At 41.0% G+C, this 25,205-nt stretch overlaps 1 protein-coding gene across 7 annotated transcripts in view; it reads right to left on the minus strand.

The window, feature by feature from the left end:
* The window catches only part of LOC127531806 (NACHT, LRR and PYD domains-containing protein 3-like), a 100,220-nt gene continuing 75,015 nt past the window's right edge, over positions 1 to 25,205 (minus strand). For 2 of the 7 annotated variants that reach the window (XM_051941948.1, XM_051941947.1), the window contains exons 2-9: positions 11,215 to 11,346; positions 9,594 to 9,666; positions 9,205 to 9,433; positions 7,208 to 9,023; positions 6,957 to 7,130; positions 6,486 to 6,659; positions 1,704 to 1,750; positions 1 to 1,553 (exon numbers count right to left, since the gene is read on the minus strand). In XM_051941948.1, the coding sequence (XP_051797908.1) occupies positions 1,024 to 1,553; positions 1,704 to 1,750; positions 6,486 to 6,659; positions 6,957 to 7,130; positions 7,208 to 9,023; positions 9,205 to 9,433; positions 9,594 to 9,666; positions 11,215 to 11,303 (3,132 nt within the window). In that variant the 5' untranslated portion in view covers positions 11,304 to 11,346 and the 3' untranslated portion in view covers positions 1 to 1,023. Of the gene's footprint in view, positions 1,554 to 1,703; positions 1,751 to 5,762; positions 6,254 to 6,297; positions 6,346 to 6,413; positions 6,660 to 6,956; positions 7,131 to 7,207; positions 9,024 to 9,204; positions 9,434 to 9,593; positions 9,667 to 11,214; positions 11,347 to 11,715; positions 11,814 to 25,205 lie in introns of those variants that run through there. The other 5 variants (XM_051941946.1, XM_051941954.1, XM_051941943.1 and 2 more) reach the window with 5 other exon arrangements.

A 25,205-nucleotide genomic window follows, 5' to 3' on the forward strand; every position in this document is an offset into this window, starting at 1 on the left:
TGTGTTATTAGTCATTTATTGAATAAAAAAGAAAGTTAGAATAGTTTAAAAGCCACAGGCAGAGCAAATAAAAGTGGAGAAAGACGTATTAAAATCATTGATCTTGTTCAGGAAAAATCAACCACTGCAATGAAAATAAAAACTAAGTTAGACATTGATTACAGCACAAGATCTGTTCAAAGAATTTAGAGCATGGAAGGGTTCAAATACAGCACAATGTGAGGAAAAGCTCCTTTAACGGCCAAACACAACATTTATAGAATGAAACAGGCTAAAAAATGTAGAATTTACAGAGTTCAATGTAATCTGGATAGTCCTGGTGGGTTTAAATTCTACTGGAATCATATCGATGCTGAAAACATTTTGATCCACAGATAGCTAGGGTTATGGGAGCTTTGATGGAAAAATACAATCTGATAGAATTTGTTGATGAAACCAGAAATTCAGAATCTGATAAAAAAAACTGATGAAAAAACATTGAAGCACTTATTTATAGTAAAAATGAAAAATGGATCTATCAATAAGACATAAATGACAGAAGAGCACAGAATACTTTGGAAAGAGTGACACAGATGAAGGAAGTTCTCATTTCATCACTAGAACAGGACTTAAAGACTCACATCAGGATCAAGTGTGGCTGCACAAAAAGCTGATTTTCACTGGACAATAATGTGTGAAAGTCTGTCAGCAGTTTGGAGATTCACTGCTTCCTCTCTCATTTCACACTTTGTGCAGCTCAAATGCTTTTAGTTCCAGTGAGCGTCAGAGGAACACCACATCCTGATTTTCACTCTCAACATTTGACTGGAAAAAGACGCAAACACCACATTTGGCTCCTGGAAGAATCACAACTTCATCTTTGAAGAGGAACAAGTTTACAAGGAATCATTGAGAAGGATTTGACAAAGAAACACATTTAATCCATGAATGTGAAAACATGTTTGTGAGGGACAGAGTCATGGAGAGACTCAACCATCTGTTCAACACTGTTTCTGTACCAGGAGGAGACTCTGGAGACGAGACTCAGCACAGAGACACTGAGGAGGAACCAGAACTGGACCAGAACCCAAATCCAGGATAGAGAGTTTCAGTGAATGTGGTGTTGAAGGTGTGGAGGAGGATCAGAGAGTCAGAGGAGACTCTGTAGAAGGACAGAGTTCCAGCAGGAACGTCCACATAAACTGAAACTCTGTCAGAGACTGAGGAGGACCTGATGGATGTTTGACTGTTATTGTGAATGACAGAGTAACCATCATCAGAGCAGAACAGACTCCAGGACTGATCATTACGTCCAAACACACAGTCATAACTGTCTCCTTTCCTTCTGATTCCTCTGTAACTCACTGATATATGAACCTCTCCTCTCCACTCCACCTCCCAGTAACAGCGACCAGTCAGACCAGTTCTACACAGCAGCTGATGATAACAGTCAAACCTGTCTGGATGATCAGGATACCTCTGATCCCCCCCCACATTTGTCACCTTCCTGTTGTTGTCAGACAGTTTGAGGTTTCTGTTTACTGTGTTTGTGTCGACTGTGAGTTGACAGGAATCTGATGGAGAGAACAAACACAACACAGCTGCAGTTATTGATGGATCATGTGATCAGTATTAAAGCTTTGATGATGACCTCAGAGATGTGACACTTTGAAGATGCTTGAATGTGCTGCTTTGTTTCCATCAATCCATTCAAACACACTTACACTTCCTCAGACCTGGTGTCAACCATGGGACTCCAGCAGGCGTCACCCTGAAAGGAGGAGGACGGTCAGAGCAGCAGAGACTCTTTCAGCAGCACACATGGACGTTACATGGCTCTCACACTGTTCCACTGATAAAGGACCAGAGCGTTCATAGAGGTGACATCATTCTCCCAGACTGATACAAACTTCACTGGCGCCATGACTGACTGTACAACTTTAAATCATTTTCTACAATTGTGCAGCAAAACAGAACTTTCTTCTTTTCTTTTTCCTCTTTTTCAGTGATATCACTCTATGCTAGCCCATTGCCTTAAATCCCTTTGGAACATCTCATTTAATGAACTAGAACATCAGGTTATAGGTGTCGCTGAGCTGCCTTTCCTTTGTGTGTGTGTGCCAGAATATACATAGCTAGAAGCTTAGAAAGCTTTTTGCTTTATTTCTTCTTTTTTATGTCTTTTTCACTTGTCTCACTCAATGCTAGGGGACTGAGGAATAATGTAAAGCGTAAAGCTTTATTTTTAATGTTAAACAGCTGAAAACTGATTTGGTTTTTTCCAAGAATCACACTCACTTATTAAAGATGTAAACTTGTGTAAAAATCAGTGGGAAACGACATGTGGTGATGACATGGACAGAACATTCTGCTGGGGGATCTTGTTTAAAGGGGAGTTTTCCTGGAAAATTGATGCACTCTGTGACAGTCAAGCTCATTTGATTTGTTTAATAGTAGACTGGAATGGCAAAGCAATGATTATTGTTCATTTGTACGCTTATAATTCTACATCAGAAAAGGATAAACTTATTCCTACATTAGACTGTAAACTTGCAGCTCTAACTCAGACATTCCCTGAGGCTTACTTCATTGTAGGAGGTGATTTTAATGTGCTCATGAATGAGGTGATGATAGATGGCCTCCAGCTAAATGCTCACAGCCAAATGTTCACTTCAACTCTTTCATTGACAAGTATGATTGATGTGATGTATGGAGAGAGAAGTTTCCAAATACTTGGAGGAATAAAAATGGCTCCAGACAGTCTGGCCTGGATTACTGGCTGCTCTCTAAATCACTTTCTAAAGACAATATTCCAATCAATGTCCTACCCCCCCCCCCATTAACTGACCATAGAGCCATCCTTAGATATTTACATCTCCTTCCAGGAATGGTTGACACCAAGCAATTCTCTGATTGGAAGATGAAGAGCTCTTTATTGAGGCATGACGATGTCAAACATCAACTTAGTACAATTATTCACTTTTATTGGTTAAATGCTCTGAAGGAAGGAAATGATGGAAAAAATTGGGAACTCCTTCAATTTGAAATGGGTGGATTTTTAAGAAGATCTGGAAGTGAGTTAGCCAAATGTAGACGCCAAAATGAGGAGAAAGTAATCACAGATATAATGTCCTTGGCTAGCATTGCACCAGAAAATCTCTGACATGATGAAAAATGAAAATGAATTGAACTTCTAAACACTTTAGATGATATATAGAAGGTTAAAGCAGAGGCTGCTTTTGGTAGATCCAGACTGAAGTGGCTTGAACACGGTGAACAAATGACTTCCTGTTTCTTTAAAGTGGAAAAAACTCATGCTAAGTACAATGCCATGTCTCAACTGAACATTGATGGAGTTGTGACTGAAAGTAAGAGCAGTATTTCTGAGTTTTGCTCTCTTTATAAAACAAAGTCTGACAAAGATGCAATGGATAGACTGTTTAATGTGTTGATTTTACAAACTCTATAACGGAGGAAGAGCGGTTGATGTGTGACACCCCTCTCACACAACAACAAGTATTAGATGCAACGATGCAACTTCAGAGTAATAAGTCACCTGGAGTTGATGGATTGTTTCAGAATTCTAGATAGATTTTGCTGAACTTTTGGCCCCATTTCTGTTCAAAGTTTTCTGAAGGTATTAGTAAAGGGACTCTTCCAGCAAGTATGACACAAGGCTGGATGACTTTAATTCCTAAACCAAAAAAGGAGCCTCTCTTCATTGATAACTGGAGACCAGTTTCATTATTGAACAATGACTCTAAAGTTCTTGCTCTTGTTTTTGCTAAAAGATGTAAAAATGCTCTTAACTCTCTTATTGATGAGAATCAGTCTGGGTTTATGAGTAACAGGCATATTTTCAATAACATGAGGCTAGTTTTAGACCTCATAGACGATGCTGACCTTATTAGGGATGACAGTTTCATTTTAGTTGGAGACTTTCACAAAGCCTTTGATACAGTTGAACACTCCTTTATGTTTTCTGCTCTTAACAGCTTTGGTTTTGGGCCATACTTTTGCAGTGTGATGAAAACATTCTATGCTGGCGCCAATAGCTCGGTAAAACTGAGTAATGGCACAACTCAGAGATTTTGTTTGGAAAGAGGGCTAAGACAGGGCTGCCCTGTCTCAGTTTACCTCTTCCTGGTTGTTGCTCAAATGTTTTGTCATTTTGTCAAATTCTGTCAGTTGGAAGGCATCTCTATTGCTGCTAGAAGCAGACTTTGAAGTCAGTTGGCTGATGATACAGCCTTGTTTTTAAAGAATGCCCTACAGATAAAGCCTGCAATTAATGCAATCCACATGTTTTCTAAAGCATCAGGTTTGTACTTAAACCTAAATAAGTGTGAGCTATTCGCTCTCTAAAGTTCTGATTTAACCTCAATTGATGATATACGAGTAAAGAGTAAGGTTAACTATTTAGGGATTACTGGAACTAAAAATCAGTGAGAGAGATGCCATCTCAACTTTGAGCCAAGGATTAAAAAGGTGCAGAATAAATGGAAGCTTTGGCTACAAAGAGACTTATCACTTAAAGGTGAACTCTTCTGTCAAAAGCTGAGGGAATTTCCAGACTTGTGTATGCCGCCTCCTCACTGGCACTGGACTGTAAAACTGTCACATTTATTGATAAGATGCTTGTTCATTTTCTGTGGAAAAACCGGACACACTAGATCAGAAAATCTGGAATTCTGAACAACTACAAAAATGAAGGCCTCCACTTTGTTGATTTTTCAATTCTAAACAATGTTCTGAAGATCAAATGGTTCAAATCTTTCTTAAAAATGATGCATCTTTATAGAACTTTATTCCTAAATGTGTATTTCATCAAACTGGAGGACTCCCTTTTCTGTTGGTTTGTAGCTACCAAATAAACAAGATTCCCCTAAAATGATCCAGTTTTCACAAACAGGTTTTGTTGTCGTGGAAAACGGCCTACAAGCACAATTTCTCTCCACATGGGTATTATCTCTGGAATAATGGGGATATACTGCATCAAAATAAAAGCATCTTTCTCAATCGCTGCTTTAACAACAAAATGGACTTCGTCTCACAGCTTCTGACCCCTAGTGGCCATTTTATGAATGACACTGAATTCTGTGAAAAGTCTCCATTCCCTTCAACACTTGAAGAGTTTCCAAAGGTCATTAGCTCCATTCCAGCTGCTGTTGTGACTCTGTGCACTGCCTCCTCTCTTGCAGCAGATATACATGTTGTTAATCCATGTGACACTTATTGTGGCTAAATTTGCTTTGGGACGGCAAAGAACAGCAACAGAGCTATACGTGCACTGTTCCAAAGAGAAACGACAACAAAACCTGATGTTATCCATGACTGGAACTCTTTTATTAATAATATCTCTGGTCTCAGGTTTGGCTTTTACCTCACAAGTTCATGTTAACAAAGTTAGGGACATTTATGTTAAAATCTTACATAAAATCTGTCCATAAAACATTCTATGACTAAGTTCAAACGTGATATAGATGTAAGATGTTCTTTTTGCTCTGAACAGCCAGAAACAGTTCCACATGTTTTATTATTGTAGTTACAGCAGAAAAATGTGGAAGGAAATTTAAAATTTTGTTTAGAAAAACTAAATCTGCAGATTGATTTGTTCTACAAACATCATTTCTGGAGTTTACACACAGGATGGATATGAAAAAGACAAGGCCTTTATCATCAATCTCATATTAATATTAGTAAAATTTAACATTCATAAAGAAAAATTCAGTAATCAAAAGACAAATTATCTTGTCTTCCATAAAGAATCTGAATATTATTTAAAGTCAATAAATAAATATCTGATAACCAGAAAGCAATAAAAACTGTTTACATTTGTAAAAAATATAATTTGCTATAAATGATTACATTTGTTCAGCTGTTTTTTTGTTTGTTTTTAGTTTCCTTTCTTTTCTTTCTTCTCTTCCTTCACAGTGATTTTTGTTAACTCTGTCACTGTTTGTTTCAATATCATGTTGATGTTGGATGTTACCTGTGACTTTTTGAAATTAAAAAAAGAAAAAGAAAAAATTTCACCCTGCTTCCTGTCTTTGAGCTAAGCTAGGCTAACAGTTTCCTTTCGGTCATGGTGCATAGCTGAGCTAACAGTGTTCTTCTGCTTCCACTCTTTTTTGTGAGCTAGGCTGATAGTTTAGTGAGAGTGTCTGTCTGTCTGTACCTCAGAGTGTCTGTCTGTCTGTACCTCAGAGTGTCTGTCTGTCTGTACCTCAGAGTGTCTGTCTGTCTGTACCTCAGAGTGTCTGTCTGTCTGTACCTCAGAGTGTCCGTCTGTCTGTACCTCAGAGTGTCTGTCTGTACCTCAGAGTGTCTGTCTGTCTGTACCTCAGAGTGTCTGTCTGTCTGTACCTCAGAGTGTCTGTCTGTACCTCAGAGTGTCTGTCTGTCTGTACCTCAGAGTTTCTGTCTGTCTGTACCTCAGAGTGTCTGTCTGTCTGTACCTCAGAGTGTCTGTCTGTCTGTACCTCAGAGTGTCTGTCTGTCTGTACCTCAGAGTTTCCAGTCTACAGTGTGGATCCTCCACTTTAGCTCTCAGCATCTTCTCTCCTGAGTCTCCTGGATGGTTGTAGCTCAGGTCCAGCTCTCTCAGATTTGAGGTCTTCAAGCTCAGAGCTGAGGCCAGAGAAGCACAGCCTTCCTCTGTGACCAGACAGCCTGACAGCCTGCACACACAAAACAACACAAACCTGATGGACAACACTTGGATGGATGTTTCTCTCTCTCTTTTCTTCTTTGTCTTTCAGATACATTTTGCTGCACATTTCATGCGTCTCAAGCAAATCAACAATCTCAACAATGATTAGTGGGATTTAATCATGTCAAAAATAAACCCTGACAAAGTCCTGCACAAGTTCAGTAAAAGCTCATTTGATGAATCCCATCAGCAGAAATGATTGTACTCAGGTTAGCTGTTTATCCACTGATAGAAATCACATCAGTTTCAAAGTGTGAGTCCTGACCTGAGAGCTTCCAGTTTACAGTGTGGACTCTCCAGTCCAGCAGAAAGACTCTCCACTCCTGAATCCTGCAGGTTGTTGTTAGTCAGGTCCAGCTCTGTCACACTGGAGGACTGGGAGCTGAGGACTGAGGACAGAGCTCCACAGCTTCTCTCTGACAGATTACAGCCACTCAGTCTGAAGAGACAAAAAGCACATTATACTGATGAAACAGCAGCAAAATGAAAAAGGATCTTCAGTCTCCAACTACTTACACAACTTTCTTGGAGGCTTTGACCACTGGCAGCAGCCTCAGAAGAACCTCCTCTGAAGCAGAGTATTTCTTCAGGTCAAACACGTCCAGATCTTCTTCTGATGACAGTAAGATGAAGCCCAGAGCTGACCACTGAGCAGGGGACAGTTTATCTGTGGACAGACGTCCTGATCTCAGGGACTGTTGGATCTCCTCCACTAGAGAAACATCCTTCAGTTCATTCAGACAGTGGAACAGATTGATGCTTCTCTCTGCAGACACATTCTCACTGATCTTCTTCTTGATGTACTCCACTGTTTTCTGATTGGTCTGTGAGCTACTTCCTGTCTGTGTCAGCAGGCCTCGTAGAAGATTCTGATTGGTCGGCAGTGACAGACCCAGGAGGAAGCGCAGGAACAAGTCCAGGTGTCCGTTTGGACTCTGTAAGGCCTCGTCCACAGCTCTCTGGTAGAAAACTGTTGGATCAGGTTTGGTGGAGGTTACTTTCTCTTTGAACAGTTTAGACCACCAGGACGTTGTTTGTTGTTGTTCTTCCATCAGGTTGATTCCAGAGTTGATGGTCTGATGGACATGAAGAGCAGCCAGAAACTCCTGAACGCTCAGATGGACGAAGCAGAACACCTTGTCCTGGTACAGTCCTCTCTCCTCTTTAAAGATCTGTGTGAACACTCCTGAGTACACTGAGGCTGCTTCCACATCGATGCCACACTCTGTCAGGTCGGACTCATAGAAGATCAGGTTTCCTCTCTGCAGCTGATTAAAAGCCAGTTTTCCCAGAGACTCAATCATCTTCCTGCTGTCTGGACTCCAGTGTGGATCTGTCTCAGCTCCTCCATCATACTTGACCTTCTTGACTTTGGCCTGAACCACCAGGTGGTGGATGAACATCTCAGTCAGGGTTCTGGGCAGATCTCCTCCCTCTCTGCTTCTCAGCAGCTCCTCCACAACTGTAGCAGTGATCCAGCAGAACACTGGGATGTGGCACATGATGTGGAGGCTTCGTGACTTCTTCATGTGGCAGATGATGCTGCTGGCCTTCTTCTTATCTCTGAATCTCTTCCTGAAGTACTCCTCCTTCTGTGGGTCGGTGAACCCTCTGACCTCAGTCACCATGTCCACACAGTCAGGAGGGATCTGATTGGCTGCTGCAGGTCGTGTGGTTATCCAGAGGCGAGCAGAGGGAAGCAGCTTCCCCCTGATCAGGTTTGTCAGCAGCACATCCACTGAGGTGGACTCTCTAACATCAGTCAGGACCTCATTGTTGTGGAAGTCCAGAGGAAGGCGACACTCATCCAGACCATCAAAGATCAACACAACCTGGAAGTATTCAAAGCTGCAGATTCCTGCTGCTTTGGTTTCACTGAAGAAGTGATGAACAAGTTCCATCAAGCTGAACTTTCTCTCTTTCAGCACATTCAGCTCTCTGAAAGTCAATGGAAACATGAAGTGGATGTCCTGGTTGCTTTTGTCTTCAGCCCAGTCCAGAGTCACCTTCTGTGTTAACACTGTTTTCCCGATGCCAGCCACTCCCTTTGTCATCACTGTTCTGATTGGTCCATCTCTTCCAGGTGAGCCTTTAAGGATGTCTTCTGCTCTGATGCTTCTTTCTGCTCTGTCTGCTTTCCTGGATGCTGCTTCAATCTGTCTGACCTCATGTTCATCATTGACCTCTGCAGTCCCTCCCTCTGTGATGTACAGCTCTGTGTAGATCTCATTCAGGAGGGTCTTCTGTCCTGCTTTAGCGATGCCCTCAAACACTCTCTGGAACTTCTTCTTCAGACCACGTTTAAGTTCACGTCCACAAGCAGCAGCAAGTTCTGAATGAAAACACGAGAAAGAAAGAGTGAAGTAGAAGTAACCTGGATATTAAAGCACCAAAGTAGCAATAAAGGGAAGGTGACAGTTTGTCCCCTAAAGACTGATTGTGTGAAGATATTCTGAGACTTTAGTAAATGTTCTGTTGATCAGCAGCTTCAGTCTTTACACAAATCCTCTTACTGCTCTGCAGACAGTCAGCCAGCTTCTCCTGCTTCATCCTCCTCAGGAACAACACTGTGATCTGCTCAAACATCTCTCTGCTGCTCCTCTCATCTTCATCATCACCCTCCAACTCCTCCTCATCCTCCCTCTGACTCTCTGAGGAGCATTCTGGGTAATCTGGACTCACAAGCTTCTGCATCTTCTTCAGCTCCTTCTTCACAAAAGTCACCATGTTGTCCTCCAGCAGCTGGAACAGAGAAATGTGTCAATGAGTCCATCAGAGTCAAATCATGGAGCCAAACATCAGATCCATGTTGGACACACTGACAGTCCACTGGTCTACAAAGAGCAGCATGGAGACGCCTGAACACAACAGATGGAGAACAACTTGTTGTCCATGAACTCACCATGAATATGGAGTCCAGGTGATGCTGCTGGACAGACTGAGCTCTGGGAACCTCTGAGTTCTGCTGCTCCACTCTGTGGATCAACATCAACAGTTAACTCTCACTTTATCACACAGAGACAAACACCAGCTGAAGGTCCATGATGTTCATGAGAGATTCCAACATTAGTCTGTTTTCCACTGCAGGAACTTTCTCTTCATTTTGGCTCATCATCAATCTTTGTTCTGACCACAGGAACCGTCCCTGTAGAACCTCTTTCAGGACTGTTTCTGGGAGTTCAAAGTTCCTCCTCCAGGGTTGGAACTTCTGAGAGAACCTGGAAAACTGCTCTGTAGGTCTGGATGGTGACTGATTAAACTCAGAGAGGACAACAAGAACCATTTTTCTGTCCTCTCAATCCTCATCCAGCATCAGTTGTCTCCATCAGCAATGAAGAATTGACCCTATAGGCTAACATATAAGCTAACATACAGGCTAATATGTCGGCTAACATGTATGCGAACATGTAGGCTAACATACAAGCGAACATGAAGTCTAACATATAGGCTAACTTGCAAGCTAACATGTAGGTTAACATACAGGCTAATATCTAGACTAACATCCAGGCTAACAGAGACTTACATGCAGGATGTCATACAGGCTAACATGCAAGCTAACATACAGGCTAACATAGAGGCAAACATATAGGCTAACATGCAAGCTAACATACAGGCTAATATAGAGGCTAACATACAGGTTAACATGCAGGCTCACAGACAGGCTAACATGCAAGCTAACATACAGGCTAACATGAAGGCTCACAGACAGGCTAACATGTAGGCTAATGTAGAGGCGAACATGAACGCTCACATGCAGGCTAATGGACAGGCAACCATGCAGGCGAACATGCAGGCTAACGTAGGCTAACACGCAGGCTAACATGTAGGCTCACAGGGCTTATCTGATCACAGAACTGGAGTTTTGTCCAGTCAAAATATTTCTTGATATTTTAGTGAACTCAGAGTTCTTGCTGTGATCCACCTGGTTCTGTTCTTAATGTCTCTGTGGATGATGTTCACGTTATTAGCATCACTTCTTCTAAACATTTGTTCTGTTTGATGAGGAGCCAATCTGCTATCAAACTAGCAGCTCTGAAACCTTGTTCTGAACATCTTACCTCTCTGCAGCAGGACCTGGATCTCCTTTAAATTCAATAGGAATACCCTTAGAGCAGTCGCTCTTGAAGGACACACAGCTGGATGCAGGTCCAGGTCCAGAAGACTCTGATCTCTGATGGATTCTGGTAAATGGAGAGGAAAACCACCAGGAAGGAAAAATCATGTAGCAGAGTTTCAGAGAGATTTAATGATGGAACATATTTGGAACAATAACAGAACATTTGACACAACAGTCAGTAGTTTGATTTCACAGCTTACTTCTTCTTTCCTCTTACTTCAGGACCTGGTTCTCCTTTAAATTCAATGAAGCGATGATTAGACTGATCACTCTTGAAGGACACACAGCTGGATGCAGGTCCAGGTCCAGGTTCAGGTGGATTCCTGTCAATAATGATGCAGCAGTGATGTGATGCTGAGCTCTGACATGCAGCAGAGTCCTGGACAGTTAGAGATGGTGGTCTCACCTCTGAGCTTTGCTCTGGTTCTCCTGTTCCCCACACAGAGAGCTTTTAGAGGGAGGGACTCCCTCCTCTCTGTCCTCACACTCATCCATGATGCTCAACTCACAGCAGCTCACACACACTTTCTACCTTCACCTGCACAGGAAACAAACATCATTCATCCACTCAGATCCTCCTGGAGAAGATCAGCTGCTGCACTTCTACTATCAGTCCAGCAGATGGAGTCATGGAGCTGCAGAGACTCACCCACAAACCCAAAGTCAGAAAGACAAAACAACAAAGAAACATCAGCAGCTCATCAAACTGACTCAAGTCCATCAATAATCTCAGAGAAATATTGACTGATTGCAGTCAATCAATAAGCTAATAATCATATTGATCCATGTTTAAACAGCAGTCATCCACAGTTTGTGCTGAAATAAGAAGTGAACATGTAGAAACATTACAGAGCAGAAACAAACAGCAACATTACTGAAGTTAAAGCAGCAAACAAAGCAAACTTACACTTTATTCAAAGCGCTGAAGAAGAAGAAGAAAGTTTCCAGTCCACTCCTGGACGCTCAGACAGGTGATCTGTTTCCTGGAACCAGTCAGGACTCCACCTATGAGGAAGCAGCAGGCAGACTTTCACAATAAGAGCACATTTTACAGGCTGATTCCCACTCATTTCATGTGACCCATTATTTCTACATTCAACCTTTTTAATGTTAAAGACCAACAAATGGACGGAGTCTAATTCAAACCTGACTGAAGGAGCAGCAGAGTCACAAACTGCAGCTTCTGATCAACACACTGCTTCCTCCAGCAGCCACAAACTGACCGTCCACCCACTTTCACTCTGATTTCTAACCACTGATTCAGGATCTGGAATGTTGGACAAGCAGATGGAATCAGTTCTGATAATATGAAGGAAAACTAAGGAGTCATTTAAAGTTTCATCTCTGAGTCTCAAACCTCCAGTCACAGCAGGTTTTATGTTTGAAAACTATGTTCTACAAGAGACAAACTGAGACAAAACCACAACGATTTGTGAAACACAGACAAAAGTATTAAAATGAGACACAAAGTTACAGAAATAAAGCTGAAAATGACAAAAAACCTGACATACATAACACAAATTGACACTAAATAGACAAATTATGACTGAAAATGGTAAAAATTCATCAAATTCAGACCATAAAACTATAGACATGAGATAAATTACAATCCAAAACTACCACACTTCGACAAGTTAAGAAACAAAGCTACAATAATGAGACAAATTAGGACTTAAAATGACACAAAGGTGACACAAACTGGGAAAAATTAGAGAATTTAAGGCAGAAAAATGACATAAATTAGACAAACTGAGCCCAAAACTACAGAGAAAATACTGAAAAATGACAGAAATTGAAAGAATTAGAACATAAAACCACACAAAGTAGCTACAGAATGGTAAAAGATGAGATAAATTAAGACATTAAATGGTAAAAATTAGTCAGAATCATGGCCCAAAGTCTAAAAATGGGACAAACTGTGATCCAAAACTAAAACACAACATGTAGGCTAATGTACAGGCCAACATGTAGGCTAACATGTAGGCTAACGTACAGGCTAACATGTAGGCTAATGTACAGGCTAACATGTAGGCTAATGTACAGGCTAACATGTAGGCTAACATGTAGGCAAATGTACAGGCTAACATGTAGGCTAACATGTAGGCTAACGTACAGGCTAACATGTAGGCTAACATGTAGGCTAATGTACAGGCTAACATGCAGACTAATGTATAGGCTAACACGTTGGCTAATATGTAGGCTAACATGTAGGCTAACGTATTAACATGCAGACTCATGTATAGGCTAAAATGGAAGCTAACAGGCAGGCTAACATACAGACTAACATGTAGGCTAAAAGACAGGCTAACATGCAGGCTAGCATACTTAGACAAATTAAAACAGTACAAAAATAAGACAAATTGTGACACAAAATGGCAAAAATGAGAGAAATTAAGACAGAAAACTACAAAAATGAGACAAGCTGAGGCCAAAACTCCAGAAAAAGACTGAAAATAACAGATTTTTTTTTTAAAAATGAGGACATAAAACAACACAAAGGAGACATAGAATGGGAAAAATGAAACAAACTGAGGCCAAAACTAGTGAAAAAACATCTTGAACAGAGGCTTATTGACACGTCTCTGAACAAACTCCATCCTCTGTAGAGGTGGAACATTAAATACAGCTGAATGTCTTTAAGGAGGAGGAAGCTCATTAAAATGGGATCAATGCTGCCACACTGAACTGGAATAAAAGCTGGACTGCAGTTAATCCTACAGGATCACTGACAGCAACACTGAGGGGAACCAGCAGGGGGCGCTCACTGCTGTCTGTTAAATATTACTCAGACTGGAGTCCAGGATCAGAGCCTCATATCAGGTTTATAGTTTTATACTGAGCCTGTTCAGAGTCCAGACCAAACACTGACTGATACTAAACACATCATTACTGCACTAAATGTCTCTCATGGACTCCACATACTTTTCATTCTTCAACTTTTCAACCAAACACAAACTTCTGTGAGGATTCTTCTCCCCACATTTCTCCTGACAGTAATCAAAGCTGTTCTCTTGGATTTCTTTCTGCTCTCTTTGACTCTTTATCAGTGTTTTCAGTCTGTTTCTGTCCTTTCACACGGACTCTTGTGATCAGCTGATTTCTATTCTGTCTTTTGTGTCTGAATCAAAGAGAAGCAAAGTTCCACTCACTCAGCTTCTTCCTCTGCAGCTCTCTGCTGTGTGGACCAGGTCTGAGAGAAAATCCTCCTCTGTGTCTGCAGGCTGCCGTCACTCTGAGACACGAAGAGCAAAGATCAGCTGCTGCACCTTTAGATGACGTTAATATGAGACATGATGAAGCTGCAGCAGCTTCCTGGAAACAGCTGAGGACTAAGAAAGCTCCTCCTCTCTGACCACAGCCTCACTCTGGCCTTTATTTCTACACATTCACATGTTGATGAAGGAGCTGATCACATCATCATCTCAACCACTTTTATTGGGAAGAAAATCCAACAACTTCACTCTGATGCTGTGTAGAAAAATGACACTCTGTCCAACCATCAACTGGCTCCTGCTGATCAAACTACAGCTCCTGATCTGATATTTCATTGTTTCCATCCTCTGGAGGATTGTTTGTCAGTAATAAAGTTGTTGTTCCACATCTCACAGATGTTTTGTTGGAACACATCAAAGTGCTCATCATGTTTCTGCTGATTGTGGAACATTAATAATGTCCAGGTGTTATCAGCAGCTGCTTTTAGAGACTGAATCTGATTGGATTTGGCTCGTTTATCAAGTTGTGTAGAATATTTAGTTTGTCAGACATCCATGATGTGCAGGTGAAGAAGAAACGTCCGCTGACACTGACTTACTTCATAATAAGTTTATTCTAAAGAAGAGCAGCATGGATCAGACAGAGACTGTCTGGAAGGATTCAGCCAATAGGAACCTTGTAAACTCACATTCTGAGTTCACTTTTAGAGGTTTATGGTTGATTGTAAAACCTCAACCTGTGATCTTGTGTTGGTGACAGAACCCTGTGATAAAACAGTCCAATGTTCAAGGCCTGAAATAAGAGCAGCTCTCAGCAATAAAGTATCTGTACATCATTAACAGTCTCAGGTCATGAATGAGTGAAGCAGCTCTGATGGCTCTGAGCTTCTAGATGTGATAGAATCCACAGTAAAAATGGCGTGGGTCCATAGTGCAGCTGTTGGTCCAAATCCATGATAGTGAACAGTAATGAACCTGGAATGGTCCCAAAGAGAGGATCAGAGAACACCAAGATACCAAACTAAAGAGTTTAGACGGTCACCTCAAGGACTGAGCACTGGAACAAAGACAATAAGACGCCTTCTGACAAGGTTTCAGCGTTCATTCATTCATTCCAACCACAATGAGATTGGAAAGTTAAGGCCTGAACAGATGATACTTGGAAGTAAAAAGCTGAAGGTCTGATCAGCAGGACCCCTTTGATGGTTGGATGGAGTTTCATTAGTTTACAGAACATCAGAGTGAACTTACTGAAGGTTTGTGTTTCTTCTGTTTCAGTGTTTTTGCAGCACATTTAGAACTAAAGTATTTATGTTGAAAAAGTTCCACAGAGCTCCTTAAAGACTGAATGTTCCAGGAAGGAAAACGCTACAAGAAGAGATTTTTAACTTTCCTCTAAGAAAAAGATTCTCCATTATTTTATTCCTCCACTTTCACCACTAAACATCCATTAATGATCAGATTAAAGCCTTTAAATGCTGGATTTGACCTGGAGACACTGCTGGGGTTTTTACTAAATCATTTTAAAATGAGACCAAAACTACAGAAAAAAGACAGAAAATGACAGATTCAAAGAATTAGGACATAAAATGTTATAAAGGAGACATGAAATGTGAAAACTGAGAAGACACAAAATGATGAAAATTTGAAAAATGATACAAAACATAAACGAGACCCAAAATGTCAAAAAAATCACAAATTAAAGACACAAAATGAGAAAAATTCAGACAAAATTTTTTCAAAAAATCGACAAATTAAGACAATGACGATAAAGAGACAAACTGAGGCCAAAACTACAAAAGAATGAAAATGACAGAAATTGAAAGAATTGTGATATAAAACACAGATTACGACACAAAACTGTAAAAATGAGACAAATTAAGTCACAAAAGTTGAATGAACTGATCCATCTTCTGCTGTTTGATCTCATTTAGAATTCACAATCATATAAAACACAGCTGTAGTCATTTAAAATGGAAATAAACACATTTTTAATCAGTTCAACCTTTAATTCATTGAACTCAGAAAACCATCCTTTAATGTCTTCCCTTAAAATGAGCAACATTTTAAAATAAAGCTGCAAAGTAAAAGTTTCACACTAAAGATGAACCACTGATGAACATTTAATGGCTTTAACTCAGTTATTATGAGGAAACAGAAATCCATTTCTAATATTTCTATCAAATATGTTTCTGTCTATAAAATATCCTGGACATCAATAAAAATGTCTGCAGAGTGAAATCTATGAGTCCATCTGCTTTTATTCATCATATTGATGTTTAAATGACGGGAAATCAAACTAAAGTTACAACACAAAAGGGCAAACTGGATCGAGGAGGAAAACCACAACCAGCTGTGTCCAAAAAGTCACAATAAAGCTCCAAAAGTGAGTCAGAACCAACGAAAGGAACCAGAAGGAGAACGCACAAGACTGGAGAGGAAGGCTGGAGGAAAAACAGAATCTGAATACGACTGAGGCAGACAGGAAGCAGAACCAAGAAGTGGAAGAAATCCAGGAGGAGAACAGCAGAGTCCACGGTTCTGATCCAGTAACAGAGTCCACGGTTCTGATCCAGTAACAGAGTCCACGGTTCTGATCCAGTAACAGAGTCCACGGTTCTGATCCATTCAGGAGGTAGTAGGCTTGGTGGGACCAACAGAACCTATGATGGAATGAGTTTAAACAGAGAACAGGTGATGCTGTGGACAGGTGAGCTGATTACTGCAATGAGACTCACCTGCAGGAATCAGCTCACCTGGAAGGAAAGGAAAAACGATCCTGTGATGGATTTTCTTCCATCATTTCTGATGTAGAAATGATGTGGAAGCCACAGGTTGTGGTGTCTGCGGGATGTGGAGCTCCTCTCCACTAACCCTGGTCGCTCTGTTGGAGAGAAGAGGATCAGACAGCAGGGGGCGTAGTTGTGATGGAGGCTTTAATAGCTGCAGCTGTTCCTGCATGTCCAACCTTCAACAGCAGCAAAACAAACAGAATCCTTGTGTTTGTCTGTGTTAGCATTCACTGTGGACTGTTGATAAAGTGGCTGAGATGAAGCAAACATACATGTCACACATGCTGGAACACGCTTCAAAACAGCAGCATTCTCCTTCCATTCATGGAGCAAAAACAAGCACTAAGCTCCACGTGCAGCTGCTAACCCTGAGGAAATGCTAGCATGTCCCAGTGCACAAACACAGAGCTAGCTGGGCTCATTTTAAAGACATGAAGGTTGAAGTGAAGCAGAGCTCCTGCAGCCACACTTTGGACAAAATGCAGGAAAAGAAAAAGAAAAGCTCTGAGCAGCACAACTTTGTGACGTCTACAAACGCTCCCTCAGAGCTGCTTTGACCCTCGTGTCGTCCTGAGGCTCAGATTGACCCGTTTGAAGTTTAAAATGTGGAGAAAAATAGAGATTTACACGGAGAAACTTCTGATGTCCACATTTGAACATTTCTGCTGGAAAAAAGAGAAATGTTCAAAATGTTTGTAAAGAACATTCACATAAAAATCAACCAAAATCCAGTAAATTCTCTGGATTTTGGTTGATTTTTATGTGAATGTTCTTAAAGAAAATATCAGAAGTTTTACTGATAAATATGGAATCACTTTAGATATTTTTAGGATTTTTTGGAAGATTTTTAATCATTTTTTTTAAAAATATTTACAAGAATTTTCTTGCCAAATTAACGGGATATTTTTAAAAAAAATTAAATAAAAAAACTTAAGGAATTATTGGAATTTTCCTTCTGAAGGTTTTACACATTTTCAGAACTTTGTTGATTTTTTTTGCTGAATTTTTGTCTTTTTTCAGAGCAGGAAACAATATTTGTGGTGAATGAAGACAACAGGAGGGTTAAAGTCAGACGATGGCGTTGGTTCTTCTGGAAGTAAATGTGAATTTTTCCAACATAAAGTGAGAGAAAACTCAGTAGATTGTGGTCAAAGAATGTGTCAGAAAGCCAAAGAATGAGAAAGACAGTTGATGAATGATATGAATGAGTGTTGTAAAATGAATGTGTTCTCTGAGAGGAAGAAAGAAGAAGTGATTGGGTTCCAATCTAAAGGAGATGAATTGGATTGGAATAAAGCACCAGGTGCATTTCTAGCATCCAGAGCTAAATGGATGGAAGATGGGAGAAAAACAGTTCCTATTTCAGTGGATTAGAGAGAAATGCAATCAGCCTCTAAATGTTGATGATCAAACTGGGAGCAATCCAGAATAAACACCATCATGTGTTCACCATCATGTGTTCACCATCATGTGTTTATCATCATGTGATCACCATCATGTGTTCATCATCATGTGTTCACCATCATGTCTTCACCATCATGTGTTCATCATCATGTCTTCACCATCATGTGTTCATCATCATGTGTTCATCATCATGTGTTCATCATCATGTCTTCACCATCATGTGTTCACCATCGTGTGTTCACCATCATGTCTTCACCATCGTGTGTTCACCATCGTGTGTTCACCATCATGTGTTTACCGTCATGTGTTTATCATCATGTGATCACCATCATGTGTTCATCATCATGTGTTTATCATCATGTGATCACCATCATGTTTATCATCATGTGTTCACCATCGTGTGTTCACCATCATGTGTTCACCATCACGTGTTCACCATCATGTGTTCACCATCATGTGTTCACCATCATGTGTTCATCATCATGTCTTCACCATCATGTGTTCACCATCGTGTGTTCACCATCATGTGTTCACCATCATGTGTTCACCATCATGTGTTTACCGTCATGTGTTTATCATCATGTGTTCACCATCATGTGTTCATCATCATGTCTTCACCATCATGTGTTTATCATCATGTGTTCACCATCATGTTTATCATCATGTGTTCACCATCATGTGTTTACCATCGTGTGTTCACCATCATGTGTTCACCATCACGTGTTCACCATCATGTTCATCATCATGTCTTCACCATCATGTGTTCACCATCGTGTGTTCACCATCATGTGTTCACCATCACGTGTTCACCATCATGTGTTCATCATCATGTCTTCACCATCATGTGTTCACCATCGTGTGTTCACCATCATGTGTTCACCATCATGTGTTCACCATCATGTTTATCATCATGTGTTCACCATCATGTGTTCACCATCATGTTTATCATCATGTGTTCACCATCATGTGTTTACTGTCATGTGTTTATCATCATGTGTTTATCATCATGTGTTCACCATCATGTCTTCACCATCATGTTTATCATCATGTGTTCACCATCATGTCTTTACCATCATGTTGAAGCACCCCATATTGACATAAAAACACAGAATTGTGGACATTTTTTATTAAGAAAGAACTGAAATATCACATTCAGACACTCCGCTGTGACACCCGTATATTTAACTCAGGTGCAGTCCATTTCTTCTGATTATCCTTGAAATGGTTCCACACCATCATTGGAGTCTAGCTGCATTTAATTATATTGACTTGACGAGGAAAGAAGATCCCCAAATCCAGGTGTGACAAACTTCCTGCATTGTTCCCCAGAAGACACATGGCTTCATTAGCTTAAAAGGGTTCTTATCATTCAATACTGAGCAAAGGGTCTGAATATTTCTGGCCATGTGATAATTCAGCTTTTATTTTTTGTTACCAAATCTGTAAAAATGTCTACAATTCTTTGTTTTCTGTCACAAAATTAATTTAAATGATTTTAGGAACTGGCTGCAATATAGCAAAGAGTAAAAAAATGTGTGGGGGTCTGAATACTTCCCATAGCGACTGTATATAAACTGAAAGTGACCTCAGTGTTGTGGTTTCTCTTGTGCATGTTCAGAGAATATTGTAGTTGTGAGTTCAGGTGAGGAGGATCACTTTCCCCCTTTATGTGAAGCTTTTATTGGGGATGCTTTCTAAATCTCTAAATTTGGGGACATTGCTGCAGTTATTTTTTCTAATGACCTCAGGAAAAGTAGCTGCTAACATTTCATCCAAGTAAATAAATCAGATTTGGCTTTAAATATGTACATTTCCACATTAGTCCTCTACCTCTGTGTAAACACTGCCTGCAGTTCAACATAGTTCAGCAGAAAGTTCCTGAATTTTTGTCATGTGATCGTTGGCCTCAGCTCAGTCACTGAATGCTTCAGTTGTACTGAGGAGAGCAGAATTTTTTGGTTTGTTAGACAATTTAGTTAGAACAAATTTTTAAAATGACATGCATAGATTTTGATAAATACTCCAATTTTAAGTTCAGATTTGATGAATTTTTCTCAAAGAACAGCATCAAGGAGCTCAGTGACATCAGAAAGCTGAACATCCTGTGATTCTTTTTGTTTTTGCAGCTTCTGTTTTTGATTGTGCAATTTTAACCATTTTTTAAGACAATGTACCTTTTATGATGGTTTTAGATCGACACCAAATAGTTTCATGAAATTGCTGCAGTTGCTTTTGTTCTAATGACCTCAGGAAAAGTAGCTGCTGATGTTTAATGAGCATCCAAGTCAATAAACGCCAAGATTTGGCTTTAAATCTACAAAAATATGTTCATTTGTTCCTCCGATTTTCCTCTCATTCATTCACCTGTTTGGATAAAAAGCTGCAGTGAAAAGAAACACAAAGTCAAAGCTTACGTAGCATTCATTTTTAATTACAGTAACTCATATATAAAAAGTAAGAATCTCAGTCATAACAGCGTGCGTAGAGTTTTTTTTGGTTTTGAATCCCTCCCATCCAGTTATATCTCTTTCTCCTTCAGTTTCAGAACATCTTGATGTGATGTGAGACACTCAGATACAGCAGATACAGCAGATACAGCAGATACAACAGATACAGCAGATACAACAGATACAGCAGATACACGAACATGTAGACGTTCTCCACTGATTGTCTGTCTGGGAGGAACGGGGCAGGTCGACTAAAATCCAGAGATTATACACATTATGGAGAGATTCTCTTCAGCTTGCGTCCGTGAATTCATTAAAGGTCTGCACTTTGACACGAGAGTTCTTTTTAAAGTAAGACCGAAGTCGAACAGTGGTTGAGGTTGTAAAGTGGACGGCGTTTCAGATTGTATGTACCTGAGGTCTGCATTGGTCCTGGAAAAGCACAACCCAGCAGAAGAATCATCAGACAAACAGTCAGTGCAAGAAAGGATATCAACAAAAACAGACAAAAAAAAGGCTTTTCTGTCTCAACACAGCTTCAGCTGGAACATTCCATGTTCGAGGATCTTCTTAAACATGTCCACAATGAGCCCAAAACACAGGAACAAAACAGGAAATGGTTCCAACAAGTCTAATTCAAAAGTGATCTATCACTAAGCACAATGTAATCCAAAAATAATACAAATAAATACAAAAAGGAGAAAAAAAACCCTCATTCTGTCAAACACGAAGGAATCTGCTCAGATCTGCACATCGCTGAGCTAAATCTACAGAAGAACTCATGACTGGTGGAATCGGATGGTCACTCAGCATGTAGTGAAGGCACTGACAACAGCTGGACGGACACACACTAGAATATTCCCTCAACAGCTTTACACGGACACACGCTGGAATATTCCCTCAACAGCTTTACACGGACACACGCTGGAATATTCCCTCAGCTAGCGGACGAAGACCAAAACTCACGTGGTAATTTGCAGTAAATATCTGGATGGTTGGTTGTACACAACTTAATGGCAACAGCAATGTGCAATATTAAGAAAAGACACAGACATGGTGGATTATGTAGATGTGTATAAAAGTGTGTAGATGTTTGCTTGGGAGTAGAAGCATGTGCAGGAGCTGCAGTTTGGTCCCTCTAGCTGAAGGTGGTGCCACAGCTGGGACACCGTCTCTGACGCACCGCGAAGATGAACAGGATGCCCAGAGGGAAGAAGAAAATGGCGCAGAGGATGGCGGTGAGGATCCCCAGACAGGAGAAGTCATCCTCCAGGACGCCCACCCTGCAGCACACACACAACAGGAAGCACCGGTGAAGACAGGAAGTGATGTAAAGTCGCTTCTTGATCCGATAACATTCACAAGAACAGCTTAAATTCAATGCAGAAGTTGTAGAGACTGTCAAAATAGAAGTTTAACACACTGAATATCAAGTAGTTTCTGCACCTTTTCCTCACTGTGGGCTCATTTTTTACTGTATAATATAAAGTTTTAGGCCTTTATAGAAACAACACACCCATTAAAACTCCACAGTTAAAATGCTTTAAATCATCAAAAATAGAAAACTCCAGTTGATTTATTTTGATTATTGATCCAACAAAAGCTGTAAACTGGAATCAACATGTACACCAGGTGTTCTAAAAACCAAACGTGACACATCCACATGCTATAAAGATATTTTACTGTTTGTTTCCAGACTTGTCTCTGAGCTGCTCTGTGTAAACACTGCCTGCACTTCAACATCGTTCAGCTAGAAAGTTCCTCAAGTTTTGCCGTGTCATCGTTGCTTTCGGCTGAGTCACTGAATGCTTCACAGTTGCACCGAGGAGCGCAGAACCTTTTGGGTTTTTACAGAATCTAGTTAGAACAAAGAGTATATTACTGCCATTTTTTTTTAAAAAGTAACATGAAGAATAAATAGATTGTGATAAATATCACGATTCTAAGGTGAGCTTTGGATCCATTTTCTGTAAGAACAGAGTTCAAGAGATGTCAGAAAGTCGAAAATTCAACGATCCTTCTTGTTTTTACAGGTTCAGATAAATGGTGTCATTTTGACCATTTCTTAAAGACAAGGGCTAAAATAAAGAAATACAAGATTCAAGAGTTTTTATTGTCACATTCTAAAAATTACATGAAGCAATTACTGGCAGTGAAATGCTTGCGTCTCTCCTTCCCAATAACAGTGCAAAAAGAACACACAACAGTCAAGATAAAATAGACAGAATAGTATGAAATGTGCAAATGAGGTGGGTTGTGCTAAATGTTCAGGTTATTTGGAGTTTAAAAGTCTTTTAGTCTGGGGGATGAAACTGTCTCTGAGCCTGCTGGTGCAGAGGACTGAGCACACTGAGCGCCGGTGTTGAGAGTCAGGGTGGAGGATGTGGTTCTGCCGATCCGAACAGCCTGGGGCCTACCCGTCAGGAAGTTCAGGATCCAGTCACAGAGGCTGTTGTTGAGACCAAGATCACTGAGTCTGGTGACGAGCTTCGAGGGAACAATGGTGTTGAACACTGAACCGTAATCGATGAACAGCATCCTCACATACGTGTCCCTCTGCTTCAGGTGGGAGAGGGCAGTGTGGAGGGTGAGGGAGATGGCATCTTCAGTCGACCGGTTTGGCCTGTCGGCGAACTGAAGCGGGTCTCGTGAGACGGGGAGGGAGGAGGTGATGAATGTTTTGACTAACCGCTCAAAACACTTCATGATGGTGGAGGTGAGTGCTACTGGGTGGTAGTCATTCAGGCAGAGGGTTTTGGATTTTTTTGGTACAGGGACAATGATGGTCTTCTTGACACATGTGGGGACGACAGACTGGAGCAGTGACACGTTGAAAATGTCTACAAAGACATCTGCCAGCTGATCAGCACACACCTTGAGGGCACGGCCAGGGATGCCGTCAGGTCCAGGAGCCTTACGTATGTTGATCCCTTTAAATGATTTACACACGTCTGCCCGGGATATCACGAGTGGGCAGCGGTCCTCCTGAGACAATGAAGCCATCTGGAGAATAAACAAATCAACAGAAGCACAATACACAGACCACAACTAAAAGAGAGAAAAGAAGAAACTGAGTTTAGCTGGTCTGATTCTCAACAGGTTACTCAACAACTGTGGAACACAAACGCCCTCCTGACGTCAGCGCAACATTTAGATCCAACGTTACGAAAAAGGCTGCAGTAAGTGAGAGGCTTCGTTCTGCAAGACTGCTCAGTGATTCTAAAACCAGTCATTCAAATTTAAATTCATGTCCTATTTTCCACTTCTTAGAGGAAGATTTGCTGGACCAGTTGTAGCTGGTTTCTGCGGTCACCTGGCAAATAGTGACAACAATCTAAATGCCACGATACAAAAGCATGGAGTTTCTTAGCTGTACTCCCCAGCTGGCTGATGGCTGATTTTGTCAGGGCCCCTGTCCTCCTCCTCTGCCCTACCTGACATCCCTCTACCTTTTCTCTCTCTGGCTCTCCTCTGCTGCTGCCGAGTGGATCAATCAGCGTCTTCCCCAGATTCCGGGCAGCTGCACGTCATCCCCTTATTACCATCCCTGCCATAAAAGACCGGTCTCTCTATCCATCCCCTGCCAGATCGTAAACTCCGCTCACGCAGTCAGTTTCTCTCTCGCCTCTGTGAATCCTAGTGAAAGTATTTTCCGTGTTACTAACTCCTGCCTGCTCAAAGATGTCAGACCTTGTGGGTTCAGTTTAAACCCTGCATTATTCTAACCTGTTAGCATCGGGGTGTAAACTCTTAGCCCAAGCTAAAGGTCTGTCCACGCAGCCCGATCTCACGGGGATTCGTGAAACTGTCACGTAAGTTTTAGTTTCGGTTTCGTGTGCACCAACACGATTTCGTCATGTTTTTCGTGCTGCTCACCACGAAATGCGCACCAATGTATTTTAAACGGCGGACTTTTCGTGCCACTCAGAACGTATTTCAAAAGAATGTGTATATTATATTTTTAATGTAAAACCGTGGCGAATCCAACGCTATATTTTGCATGACATCGTCCCTAAACATAACCATAACCATAACCATAACCATAACCTAACCATAACCTAACCATAAGCCGGTGGTACACTTACCAATTTGCATAGGAATTTCAAGAATGTCCGGCGGCCGCAAACGCGATCACACAAGCAGTATACGCCGATGGACAGCTTAGATCGTCATGAATCCGCCGGTATAAACCACTTTCAGATGTGATTACCACAGCGAAAAACATTTCGTGGTGAGCGGCACGAAAAACATGACGAAATCGTGTTGGTGCGCACGAAACCGAAACTAAAACTTACGTGACAGTTTCACGAATCCCCGTGAGACCGGGTTGGTCCACGGTAGCCTTAGAAGCTAATTGGCCAGTTAGCCAAATGTAGCTGTCTCCTGCAATACAAAGGCAGCTCGTATTGGGCGCAACAACGAAAACAAATTCATTCGGCCATGGTATAGAATGGCATGAACTTGAAAGAAGTCACACACTCAAGCGCACCCTGGCTAGTTAGTATTCCCTGATGACAGGACCTGAACGACACTCGAGACTTT

This window comes from Acanthochromis polyacanthus, chromosome 22 (assembly GCF_021347895.1).
Source record: "Acanthochromis polyacanthus isolate Apoly-LR-REF ecotype Palm Island chromosome 22, KAUST_Apoly_ChrSc, whole genome shotgun sequence".
Lineage (NCBI taxonomy): Eukaryota > Metazoa > Chordata > Actinopteri > Pomacentridae > Acanthochromis > Acanthochromis polyacanthus.